Source organism: Phragmites australis, chromosome 24, assembly GCF_958298935.1.
Source record: "Phragmites australis chromosome 24, lpPhrAust1.1, whole genome shotgun sequence".
NCBI classification, from domain to species: domain Eukaryota; kingdom Viridiplantae; phylum Streptophyta; class Magnoliopsida; order Poales; family Poaceae; genus Phragmites; species Phragmites australis.
The window spans coordinates 7,683,518-7,696,306 of NC_084944.1; the positions used below are offsets into that span (position 1 = coordinate 7,683,518).

Genomic DNA, 12,789 nt, shown 5'->3' on the forward strand with positions numbered 1-12,789 from the left:
GTCTTTACCTATCATCAATAATAACTCATCAATGATGAGTTCGAAGTAGCAGATATAAGATCCATCACTAATAACAGTTATCACCCATCACACACGTAGTAGATGATTCTCCAGGGCCATGGCCTCTCGGTGTTGGGCGACGGAGGGGAGCGGAGCACGTCGTGGCAGGGGGTGACCACTGACCATCGCCGTTGTAACAAGGCAAGGAGAGAAACAGCTTCCCAGCAGATTTATTTATTCTCACTGACCAAAACATCATCGTTAACATCGTGTTGAAAAATGTTGAATCAGTAAGGCATCCCCGTGTTCTCGTCACACAAAAAAAAGTTCGCGCAGTACAACACCTCATCAATTCATATCGACCTCGGTATCGTTGAGTTTACAGCCCTTTGTCTCGAATGGGAAGAACGAGACGGCCAAGCCGGAGAGGAAGATTACAAGCTCAAAGAGCAGGATTGCCGTCGTCTGCTGGCAGCCGTGCACCAGGGCAACGGCGACGAGCGGGCAGAGGATGCCTCCGATCCTGCCCACCGAGCTCGCGATGCCGATGCCCGTTGTTCTCACCGAGGTTGGGTAGATCTGAGCAACAATGCAAGGAAAATTGGTTATCACAAAGAGAGGGAAATAAACATAGAATAAATCAAGTAATGTTGTAAAACTGCACTGACCTCCGGTGCATATATGTATACAATGGTGAAGCTAGCAGATATACACAGCCGGGCACCAAACAGGGAGATTCTTGTTAGTGTCTCTGTCCGGGAAAACACTAGAGGGAATAAGAAAACACAGCTAGTGAAGAGCATCAAAGCCATCGAAAGCTTCCGACCGAATCTATCCACGATCATGGCCGATAGAAACGACCCTGGAATCTCTGTTTCACGAAAACATGGAAGATTGGTCATCAAAATGATCACAAGAATTGGAAGATAGTTATCATAAGAGATGTTATGTACGGTAGGAACCAACCAGCAAAACTGGATATGAAAACATTCTTATAGAGGCTTGCATTATTTGAGTGTACGGATTCAACCTCCTCTTTTGCACATATCCTGTTTCCATTACTTAGCTCTGATGTCAGCAGAACAATCCCGTAATAGGAAAACGCATTTCCAAAGAAAGCCATCCACAGAAGCAGAGTTGCTCTGATCAGTTTTGGTGCAAGTAGCTTGCCAACGGACTTAATACCTCCAAAATTGGAACCTTCATTTTCATTGATGTGGTCATTTTCTTCTGCACCAGCCAGAAGTGTTGCGGACTCGGAAGATCTCGAAACCTCGTCTAACTCAATGCTCGTGTTAGAAACAAGCTTGCCAGAAGGGAGCTGCACATTGTTTAATCTTGCCATTTTCTCCAGTATCTCCACAGCCTCGGTTACTCTGCCTTTCATGCATAGGAATCTTGGTGACTCTGGCGTGATAGGATAAAATAGGAGCAGGATGAAAGATGGAACAGCCGATAGTGCCAACAACCACCTCCAGCCAAACTTGGGCATAACTGTCTGCCATAGTGCCATTAGTACGGTAAGAAATTAGTCACAGAAACAACTAGGTGAAATCGATCATTCTATAACATGTGTACGTTTTTTACTGCAAGAATATGTCTAATTATGAACTGTCTATCCAGAACAGGATAGTATATTATACATCTTCACATCAAAGTTCCCAAGTAAAATTACAGATTTTTTTGAAAAAAGAAATCGTTCCAGCCTCTGCATTGTTTGATGCATAAAGCCTTTGCTTCTTATTACATTATATCAGCACTTGGCTGATCATTTGGAATAAAAAGTAACAAACCATATGGAGAAAAGTATCATCCAACACATAGCCTGCTACCAAACTTACAAATGATGCAAGTAAAATTACAGATGATGCAGATAGATATTTTATTTATGAATATAATTTCTCATAATATTTCAAGGGATTGAGAAGCAAAAATAATTATCACAGAGCTTGTGCTTCTATGCCCTAGTTATAGAAGTTCCTTTCTAAGATGATGTTCCATGCGGCTAGTCTTGTTGTAATCTATTCCTATGTCATATTGAATTAAGCAACCTTTTCTGTCCAAGCATCCTGTAACAGACACATTAATACTACAGATTAATTGTTTGTAAGATAATCAGCATCATCGTTAGTATATTAACTGTTTGAGGATGCACAAATTCATAATTTCTGAATAAACTGGAGTATGCGCTGAGAATTGGTCGCATCATGATATGAACAATCTTCTTTTTGAAACAAGAATCTGAGCAACCTTCTCAATTCAAAATATCAGGAAAAAATATTATACCCATGCAAGAGAAGCCTCGAAGATGGTCCCAACAGTCCAAAATGCAGAAAAGACCACCATCCAAGTTCCTCTAGTTGGAGCAGGAACAAATTCCAAGAACCAAGATCCGAGAACAGGTCCTCCCCCCAAGCCAATACCAACTAAAAATCTTAGAGATATCAATGACAGATAGTTAGGAGCAAAAGCACTCAAGAATCCAGCTCCGCTCGTCACGATGGCTGTAAAGAGAAACCCTCTCCTATAAAAATCCAAATGGAACAGTGTTAAAGGCTTGTATGCTGTAAACAAGAACAAAATCAGGTAAGGTTTGCATTAAGTTTTATAAAGCATGATTTCAAGGTTGTTCCGGAAAGTAACATGAAAATGAACTTGGTTATACATGGGACCTTAGCCAGTTCCAAACATGTTATTGTTTTCAATCATCTATAACAAGGAATCGGTACCAACAGCACAATGGAAACTAGGCCAGGAATAAGTTTTGGTGACCCCATGCTAAACATCAGCAAGAGAGGAAATGGTCTGGTGTAATTTGTACAAAAAGGTACACGACAAGTAAAAAGATTGGACCTGCCTCCTTCCGTAGTTGTCTGAAACCACACCCCACGAGTAAGCTCCTATCAGCATTCCAACAAAAACAACACTTGTAATCATGCTTTCCTGATGAGAAGTAAGCTTCCATTCTAGCTGTACTGATGGACCAACAAATGATAGCAGCATCATCTCCATTGCTTCTGCAATTAAGCCAATCCCAGCATAGGAAAGAATCAATATTTGGAACCTCCCGAAACCTGATGACAGGAGTGCGTCATCCACAGTATACGTAGCTGATTGCTCCTCCTCCATCTGCCATGTAATGGTCACAAATGTTATTCATATAGCGGAGTTAATTGAGATGTAACTAACTGGAGTTGCCGAGAAAAGTAGGCGCCGTTTTCTAGTCATATTTTGCAGGTTCATAATGGCATTTCTCTGAAAATGGGTTAAAATAACACAGATGCACTAATCCACAACTGGTAAACGCACGCATCATACGACAAGAGTTAGACATAAGACCCTGAACCGAACACATTCTAAAGCATTGCAAGCTCACTTTGCGATTCTGTAGAAGTGCACAAGCCAGCTTAAGCATTCATCGAAACAAAGATATCCGCAAGAACACGCACACCAAGTATATAATCTCTTGACCGTCCACACTGTACAAACACACAATTGCTCTTAAAGAAGTATCTAAAAATAATCAAATAAAACACACACAACAAGATTTGGGCTCTAATGATATCGACCACGATGAGCATCCAGCACGTCATATTATCACTCTCTTTTTTTTGCCTCGCTTTGCCCATTCGTAAAGCAAAGCATCAACTCGAGAGCAAACAAGAATCGAAACCGCTGAATCTAAAGAAAGGATGCTCACGAGATCCTCACCATTTCAAGAGCCGCCTAGCCGAATCAGAGGCTTATTTCGCAGTGATCCTTAGCAGGCTGGGAGCATCAAACTCGACCCACCGCTCGGGCCCGCCTGACTAATCTATCCGGGCCCAACGTTCCACTCCGGCAATCGCTCGCGCATAGTTATTAGCACACAAAAGCAACGTAGCAAGACGAAGAACGAACCGGAGTGCGTTTCTTGGATCTGCGCCGTTTGAAGAGCAGCCTGATCCGGCAGGAGCGAATCCCGCAGCTGCAGGCGGCGGATTCGGGCGGCTTACCGAAAGGAATCCGGGCGCCTGCGGCGCGGCTGTCTCGTGCTGATCTCTGCGCTTTTGTTGAGCGATTGGGCTCCGGATGTTTTGGGATGCTCCGAAAGTCTGAGGATGGTGGGGTGGGAGAAAGGAGATGCGAGATGGTTGGTTTGACCGGGAGATGCTACTGGAAAAGTCAATGGTCAACGCCGATGTTAGGCGCCCACATGGATGCATGATTCTAAGTCTGAGGACGGTGGACTGTTTTAGTTCATTTGCATCTTATATTTTTCTTTTCTTTGAAATATGGATTAGTTCAATTGAATAAATTATGGGTCAGCCCCATGATTTAGAATAAGCAAAACTTACATCCCTAATAACTGTGTTGCGTGCTACTGTGCAGTTACAAGCTTGCAAGTGGCATCCCTACCTCAAGTGAGTCTTCAAATTGTTGTTGCGCGTGGAATGAAATAAAAATAAATAAAGATGGAGTTTATTTGTTAATGGTAAGAACAGAGTCGTGGATCCAAACAGTTTCAAGTAATAAGATCTCAATTGCAAAGATAAAAACCCTAAGTAACTTCAACGGAATTACTCTTCTAAACACCTACCGAACTTATATCCATGTTCTAAGATTGGGTCTTCAATACCTAGGGTTTTGATCTTTCAAACCAACAGGTGGGCTATGTTTTTCTACGTACAGCTAGAAATGGCAATGCATTGCTTTTGATGATCCAACTCTGTATTACACAATTTGGTGGCTCCAAATATCGGTGGTTAACATAGGGTGAGGGCATCTAATTGGTGATTAACCATCAGCAAAAGAGCTTGCTGTTGATTTGCAGTCTTTCCTCCCCTTCCCCTCCCATTCCTCCTTATCTCTTTTGTTTCTTGCTCTTTGAACCATTTTTTTTTCTCAAAATTCTAGATCCTAGGTCAAATCAAAGAGTTTCAAAATCAAGATTTTTATCCCTAAAAATTTTCAAGTTAAACTTTCACTTTGAGATTTTCGAATTAAAATAATTAAAATCAAAATTTCCAACTCCAAAAAATTCACTAATACCATTTCAACTCCATTAAGTTTCAACAAAGAAAATCAACTCAAATATTCAAAAATGGGCTAACTAAGGGTTAGAGCAAGCCTTTCCCCACTGCTGTCGGCAGCGACTCGGGTCCTCCAACAGTGTGCGAAAACATAGAAAAGTGTTGTTACTATTGTAATAGGAAGGATTTTCATTTATGTGGATGCTTTCATTAACTAAGTAGATAGTAGTTTAGTCCAGTTCGACCTGTTTTGAAACCGAAGCCGTGGGGTTTTAGTAGATTAGATTTATGTTCTTGTTCATAACCCAAGCCGTGTGGTTTTAGTAGATTAGATTTATGTTCTTGTTCATATTCCAATAATTCTAGTAGATTAGATCTAGCATTCTTTAGTTAAAAGAACAAAACAACATTAATTTCATGATCTTTTTTAATAACTGATTTCCTAACTAACACGAACATGAATGTTTACTTACAAGAAAAAGGTAGGTCTAGCATAGACTAGTAAGCGTACACATTGAACCTACGTAATCAATAATATTTTTTTTCGAGGGAACTACGGTTGGCTTGCGCCAATCTAAACAATTTTATTAGTCAAAGGCATAGGAGTAAAAAAAATTACATGATGCCCATGCACAAAGGGCTTGATAAGAGAGAAAGGGAAGAGAAATCAATAATGTTGCAACGCAAACCAAAAGAAAAGAGTTGAGTGGGTGAAGCACTAACACAATCCATAGAATCCGCCTAAAATCAACATGCCTTCTCAGATTATCAGAGTACAAATATACATGTGATATCTTACATATGGAATTAATAATATGAACATTCATAAGAAACCTATATGTGTTTGGAATTTGCACTACGTGAAAAAAAGATCAAAAAGTAATACGTCATAATCGACATGACACCTCTAACACGTTACTGATAACCAATCATAAGTAATAGATAAAGACCTATCACCAATAAGATTATTGGAGACGGATTAAAACTTAGTCCATCACTAATGAATGTAATAAGTAACGGGTCATAACTGTGATCCGTCACTTACTTATAATAAGAGACGAATCACAGTTATGATCTTCCACTTATAACTGATAAAAGGTTTCACGCTTTTGAATACGAAAAAAGCCAGAAAAAATTCACCTAAGCCAACCCAACTCAAGGTCATCGCCACTCGCCACGTGTCTCTTGCTATTTTTCAAGCTATTTTTATAGTGTACATTCCGTGGGAATCGAACTCGCGACATACCTCGCGCGCGTAGTAGCCTTACCACCTCATCCTCACGTGCATTCTGAAGGGAGCATGATATTTTATTCTTTTAACCTTTTTACTGAAGATCATAAGTGATAGAACATAACTGTGACCCATCACTTATGACTTGTAATAAGTGACGGATCACAAATGTTCATCGTAAAATAGACACACAAAATAGATGACCCGAAGTGCATTCGTTTAAATGGATATAACTTTTGCATACATATTCCGATTTTAACGTTTTTTTACTCTACTGACATCTGCGAAAAAAGTTACATCCGTTTCTCCCCGACTTTATTGAGTTTGATGAATTTTTTAGGCAAAAGTGACTTGGAAGATTGAGTTCTGCCCCCCGAAAATTTCTGCACCGTTTTTAGAATGCACGTTTGTGTCTATAGAAGGCTCCCCTTTACATCAAAATTGAGCAGAAATATACAATAATTCACATTTTAGTGTTACTAAGGTGAGAAAAAATAAGAAAAAAATAATATAATATAATATTTATAAATACACTACTATAAATCAAATTGCTTTAGAAATGATATTTGTTTTTACCATTTACTATATATTTTATGGTTTACAAATAAATGCAAATTTTACTATTAGATACAGAAAATATACATTGTTCGATAACTATTATATAATAATTATTTTTAATTAATATATTAGCTAGATTTATAATTGATACATTATAAAGTATATATTAAATATGTCACAACTACGTAAAAAATTGAAGAGTTGATGAGCTCTAATATTTTATCAAACAGATTGACTAATACATCTAATGATTGGCCAATTAAGATTCTTTTATCAGTTCTGTTTCATTAAACTATTGACTCATCACTAATAACTCTCTAAGATGACCCGTCACTGATAAGTTAGTCATTAGTGATGGGTCATAATTTGATCTGTCACTTATGAATAGACTAAGATGACCCGTCACTTATAACTTACAACCGGCATTTTTAACATAAGAGACAGATTATATTACGATCCGTCACTAATTTTATGTCTTCTTTATTTATTTTTCACGTAGTGTTGGTGTCCCTTAAATACTAATGTTCACTCTGCTTAATTGGTAATTACATAGGTACACGGCAAACTCACGTTATTATCTTTTGATAACAGCAGCACCATATAAATTTTTGGGCAGCTAGGCTACAGTCCCATTGCGGCTCCTGTAAAACTAGAGTCAGTAAAGCAGTTGGCATTTGACAGCTCTGAATTTCAACCGGCTGCTCCATTTGGAGTGAAGGAGATATTTAACCATCGTCATTCATCTCTAAGAAACATCATCGAAAGATCATTTGGTGTTTTTAAGATAAAATAGTGTATTCTTCGTGGCATACCAAGCTACTAGTTGATAAGCAAAAGATGATAATTTCTACATGCATGTGTTTGCATAAATTCATTCGTGATAGTGCCCTACGTGATGAGCATTTCAAGAGGTTTGAGGGAGGAGAATATGTTCAAGAGGACGTGCCAGCTCCAATAGGTATGGACAATATTCCACATGTAGATGATGGTACTATAGGCCAAATATGTGATGTCATTGCTACGAGTTGGTAGCGTCAGGGTGAATGGCTACATGATGTTGGTCTTTCAAGACGTTGGTTGATACTTTGTCCTTTAATTACACGGATTTCATGATGTTGGGCGTAAATGCGATGCAACTGGAATAGAATGATCGGATGTAGAAAATAGTAAACACTCAGGGGATTTTTAGACAGGTTCGGGCCGTACTGAGCGTAACATCCTACTCCTGTGTGTATACTATAAATGCTCTGAGAATGTTTCTCTGAGTGTTTGCTGGGTTACAAGAATATTTGTCTAATCTAGAGTTTCGTGCTCCTTGTTCTTCGGTGATCTTGAACTGGTTTCTGTCTTGATCTCAGCTCGGCTCAATCCAATCTTCTGCTTCACCGGGAAGTCTACCCAGCTTAAATACTCGTCGGGGCAGTAGCGTGCCCAGAAAGGATGGTGCGAGTTCCAAGGCGCCATAAATGGAAAGCAACCATCATGGGTTGCTGTGCGAGGTGACGGGGAGAGTTGAAAATGGGCCCTCGTCCGGTCTTGTTCGTCATCATGCCGTTTTTCAATGGGCGCCGCGGGGAGGGCCCACCGAGCAGCCCGGCGTGCCCGCTCGGTCAGAGCAAGCCTGACACAGTAGGGCGGCAGGCGGAGCGCCTTGGGCTTCGCGATACTATTCCGAGGCGCGCCGGATGACGCGGGATGGGACCCGTGCATTAAATGTCCCCACGCCTCCCTGCCAGGCCGTGGCAGGGACTGTCAGCAAGCGAGGGGGGAGCAGTTGAAAGTGACAGGCCGCACGCCCTCTTAAATGCGGCATCGGGCCTCTCACTAGTCGATACCTCACCGCTGGGCCTATGTGGGGGCCATCGGCAAAGGACTTTTTAGGCCCTCGGGGAACCGAGTGCTCGGGGACCACTGTTCACAGCCCTGAGTATTCTCTCCCGTATATGCCCTTTCTTGGTCCTTGGGGAACCGAGTGCTCGGGGCCACTGTTCACAGCCCCGAGCACTCTCTCCCGGAACTAGTTGTTTGAGTCATCGGGGAATCGAGTGCTCGGGGGCTACTGTTCACAGCCCCGAGCACTCTCTACCGAAACTAGCTGTTTGGGTCCTCGGGGAACCGAGTGCTCAGGTGCCACTGTTCACGGCCCCGAGCACTCTCTCCCGAAACTGACTTCCCCTGGGGTCCTCAGGGGTCTCGGGTGCTCGGGGGCCACTGTTCATAGCCCCGAGCACCCTCTTCCCGGTACTTGGCTTGTCATATCATCGGGGGACTTGAGTGCTCGGGGGCCACCGTTCGCAGCCCCGAGCACTCTCTTCCCGGTACTTGATCTTCTCGGGTCATTGGGGAACTCGGGTGCTCGGGGACCACTGTTCATAGCCCCGAGCACCCTCTCCCGGGACTCGGTCTTCTCGTACCTCGCGGAGATAATCCCCGCGGAAGGGCGCCACATGGCAACCTGCTGATCTGGCCTCGGAACTCGAGGACCCCTGGTTCCTGTGTCACTGACAGCAGCCCCCGGGCCCATTGGTAGGTGATGGCCCAGAGACTGCGAATGGGGCCCTCGTCTTCATCGAGGCCGATCCCAGTACCGATACCACGGGGCCTGTTTTTAAGCGATGGTCTCTCTGGCCCAGGCTTCTGGTACGGCCCAGCGGGGAACCGAACGGACGCGTGTCCATCCGACTCCCGAGGCGCGTGATAATGAGGCGGGCGGCGTGCGTGGCAACCGCGCAGATCGAGGATAGTGCGTCTGGCAACCGTACGGATCGAGGGAGATTCGTCTGGAGCCCGCGCCGAACGAGGAAATTTGTCTCGCCGAATGCGCCGCGGCAAGCGTCGTTTGAAATCCCAAGGATATAAAAAGGAGACGGGAGCAAACCGTTGCCCCTTTATGCCATTCTTGCGATCAATACTCTTGCTTTCTTCTTCCTTGCGCTCGAGAGCTCTCGCCCTCCCTTCGGCCCGCAGCGCTTTCTTTCCCCCACCCGTTCCAGCGCACTCCCCACTCCCGACAAAATGCCGAGGGCAGGAAGCAGCCGCCGCGACAAGGGGCCTGACAGCGTGCTGCTGGAGTCGAGGATCATCAACGAGGAGGGGGCAGAGAAGGTCCACAAACTTATGGTGCCCGAAGGCCAGCGGGAGGCGTCAGTGGTGACGCCGGCGAGCTTCCCGCCCATCACGGACCGGCCGGAGCGCATCGTCGTCATCGTCTCCTTTGTCGCCGCCGGGCTGGTGCCGCCGTTCTCCACGTTATTCCTCCAAATACTGGACACGTTCGGCATCCAGCTGACCCACTTGAGTCCAAACTCAGTGGTCATCTTGGCCATCTTCGTGCACTTCTGCAAAATATTAGTGGGAGTGCCACCGTCGGTGGCGTTGTTCCGCCACTTCTTCGTATTGTGGCCGGCCAGGAAGAAGAGAGGATCCTCCACTGCGGACGTCGCCTGCTGCTGCAACTTCCGGCTGCAGGATGGGTTGGCCGAGCTGTACATCCCACAGATACTGCGGAGCAAGTGGGAGGACTGGCGGCGCGACTGGGTCTACGTTGACGTCAGCCCCCACGACCGCCTCGCGCTGCCGGAGATGGTGGCGGAGCCCCATAGTCCGACCTGGGAGGCGGCCCCGGTGGAGGACGAGAGGATGTAGCCGGTACTGAACCGCATCGACGACCTGTGACGGGCGGGGCTAACGTCGGTGATGGTGGTGGCGGATTATCTGCGCCGCCGCCTAGCGCCCCTGCGGGAGTGGGCCCGCACTTGCTGGATGTACATGGGCCCCAACAATATCACCAAGACCCAAATAACCGAGGACATAAACCTGGATGAGGGAGCGCTTGCGGCCCTGCTACGGGTGGTGACCGGCGTAGAAGACCTCACCCGGGCGGTCCTGCCCTGGGAGTAGCTGGCGCTACAAGCGACGCTGTCGGAGTTCGACGCCCAAGGCCTGGTGGACCGTCCGGGGTGCTGGAACCCCGGGACTATCCAGATTCCCGGGGTAGATGAAGAGACATGAGGCGCGCAGCGAATCAGTGACGGGGATGCCGCAGGCGGCAGGTCGCAGACCGGCGGCAGGGGCGCCGCGAGCGGCAGGCCGCAGGCCGGCCGTGGGGCTACCACAGGCAGCAGTGATCAGGCCGGCGAGAGAGGCGCCATCGGTAGCGGAGCGGCGGCCCCGGGGGACAAGGGAAAACACCCCTGGGCGTTCATGCCCCAGCCGTCGTCCTCGTCGTCGCCGTCACCTCCACGGCAGCGGTCGGCGGCAGGTGGCGCGAAGGAGGGAGGCCGGGGCTGCCAGTCATCGGGCGCGGAGTCCGCGACGGAGGCCAGGTCCAAGGCACGGGAGCCCGAAGACCAAGGCCGGGCCGTCGGCGCTACAATGGGCGCTCGGCCGACCCGCCGCCGGAGGCGGGCTCCACGGCGGCCCCTCAACGTCCCGGGGGACAGAGCCCCCCGCCGAAGAGGAGGAAGGCGGACCCCGGGCCGAAGCCGCAGGGCCCAGACTTCAAGATTCCGGAGTCCCGGTGGCAATACCGCGGACCGAAGTCTACGTAAGCCCTTTTCTTCTTCCGAGCGTGCTTGCCCGGACATCAGTTTAGGGGTACTGACCTTTTCTGTTTTCAGGCCGCCTAAGGACCCCGCTGGAGACCAGAGGCGCTAAGGCTGGCTCCCGCCCCCGAGCCGAGCGCACCCGCGCCTGAGCCGAATGCGCCGGCATAAACGGAGCCGCAGGCGCCGCCGTGCCCTGAGCCGAGGGCAGCGGCCGCGCCCGAGCAGCCGGAGCCATCCGAGCCCGCCCTGAGCACTTCGAGGGCGGGGCAAGTGGCCGCGACGGAAGTGGTCACGGCGAGGGCGGCACCGACATGGCAGCCATCGGGGACTCCGAGCGCCTCTGCTGAGAGGGCTCGCACGGGACTCAGCGCCCGGCCATCGTCCAACCAGGCCCTGGAACCCCTCCCGGACGTACTTGGAAGCGCACGGGAGGTGATAGAGTGGCTGGAGGAGGCCGTGGCGGCGGAGCGGGGGGAGCTCGAACGGGACCGCGTCGCCCTCATCGAAGAGAGGGGGCGGCTAGAAGAGGTCGGTCGGCTCCTGGAGGCCCGCATCACCTCGGCCCGCGCAACCCATGAGAGGGCAATGCGCGCGGTGGCCGAGGAGCGGGAGGCACTGGAGGAGGTGCGCGACGAAGCTGTTGCCGCACAGGAGGAGGCCAGTCGCTTGGAGCAGGCATCGTGGCGGCGGGCCGCGGAGCTGCTTGCTCGGGAGTGGCTGGTCCGTGCTCGGGAAGAGGCAATCGGCCAGCGCGAGAAGTCTGTGGAGACCGCCTGGGCAGATTAGCCTGCCGAAGCGACGACCTCGAGCGTGGTCGCGCCGAAGTCCACCGTCAGGAAGAGGAGGTCGCGATCCGCGAGACTGACGTCGAGATCACGGTGACGGCTCAGGACGCCCGGGAGGAGCAGATTTCAAGGCGTGAAGCGGAGACCGCCTCGGCGTCAGCGGCCCTTACTGCTCGGGAGGAGCAGGCCACCAAATGGGAGGCCGAGCTGGCCGCCCGGGAGCGGGCCCTCGCTGCCTTAGCCGAGCAGGTGAAGAGGGGACAACCTGAAGCCCCGGCGACCAGCGACGTCCCGACCAGCGTGGCCGAGGGGATCAGCCTTGAGGAGCGGCTGCAAATCGCGAGGGACGAGCTCGAGACCGTCGTGGCCGAGCGGGCCAACGTGAAGCTGATGAGTCGGCGCCTCAAGGCTCTCCCGAGGGTTGTGCAGGAGTTGGCATCCCGGGAGGGGCGCGCTCTGGCCCAAGCAGTGGCCGAGCACGTCCTTGCCTGCTACCGGAGCCGAGACCCCACCTTCTTGCTGGAATCGGTCCGACAGGGAGTGGTCGAGGCCGAGGAAGCGGCCACCCGGGAAGCTGCCCGGGGCGTCGCCGTAGAGGTGGTGGCGTGCTTCACGCGGGAGCCATCGCCAGAACCGAGCAGTGGCAGCAGCAGCGA

At 48.7% G+C, this 12,789-nt stretch overlaps 1 protein-coding gene across 2 annotated transcripts; it reads right to left on the reverse strand.

The window, feature by feature from the left end:
- Window positions 1-244: 244 nt before the first annotated feature.
- On the reverse strand, window positions 245-4,176 carry LOC133907838 (organic cation/carnitine transporter 7-like). Of its 2 annotated transcripts, none has more exons than XM_062349934.1 (6): window positions 3,712-4,176; window positions 2,858-3,129; window positions 2,287-2,524; window positions 967-1,498; window positions 669-871; window positions 245-579 (listed from the first exon to the last, which is right to left on the reverse strand). In XM_062349934.1, exons 1-6 carry the CDS (start codon window positions 3,712-3,714, stop codon window positions 349-351), a joined length of 1,479 nt encoding a protein of 492 aa, XP_062205918.1. In that variant the 5' UTR covers window positions 3,715-4,176; the 3' UTR covers window positions 245-348. The 2 variants fall into 2 exon arrangements, with proteins under 2 accessions (XP_062205918.1, XP_062205919.1); XM_062349935.1 differs by having other exon boundaries at window positions 3,901-4,174.
- Window positions 4,177-12,789: the final 8,613 nt, after the last annotated feature.

Bases quoted from the DNA above. Each gene is read 5' to 3' on its own strand.
- LOC133907838 (XM_062349934.1), bottom strand. The intron at 2,525-2,857 runs GCAGGTCCAATC...GGATTTTTATAG, and splicing joins TCAGACAACTACGGAAGGAG to GAGAGGGTTTCTCTTTACAG. The intron at 1,499-2,286 runs GTATAATATTTT...GCACTATGGCAG, and splicing joins TCGAGGCTTCTCTTGCATGG to ACAGTTATGCCCAAGTTTGG.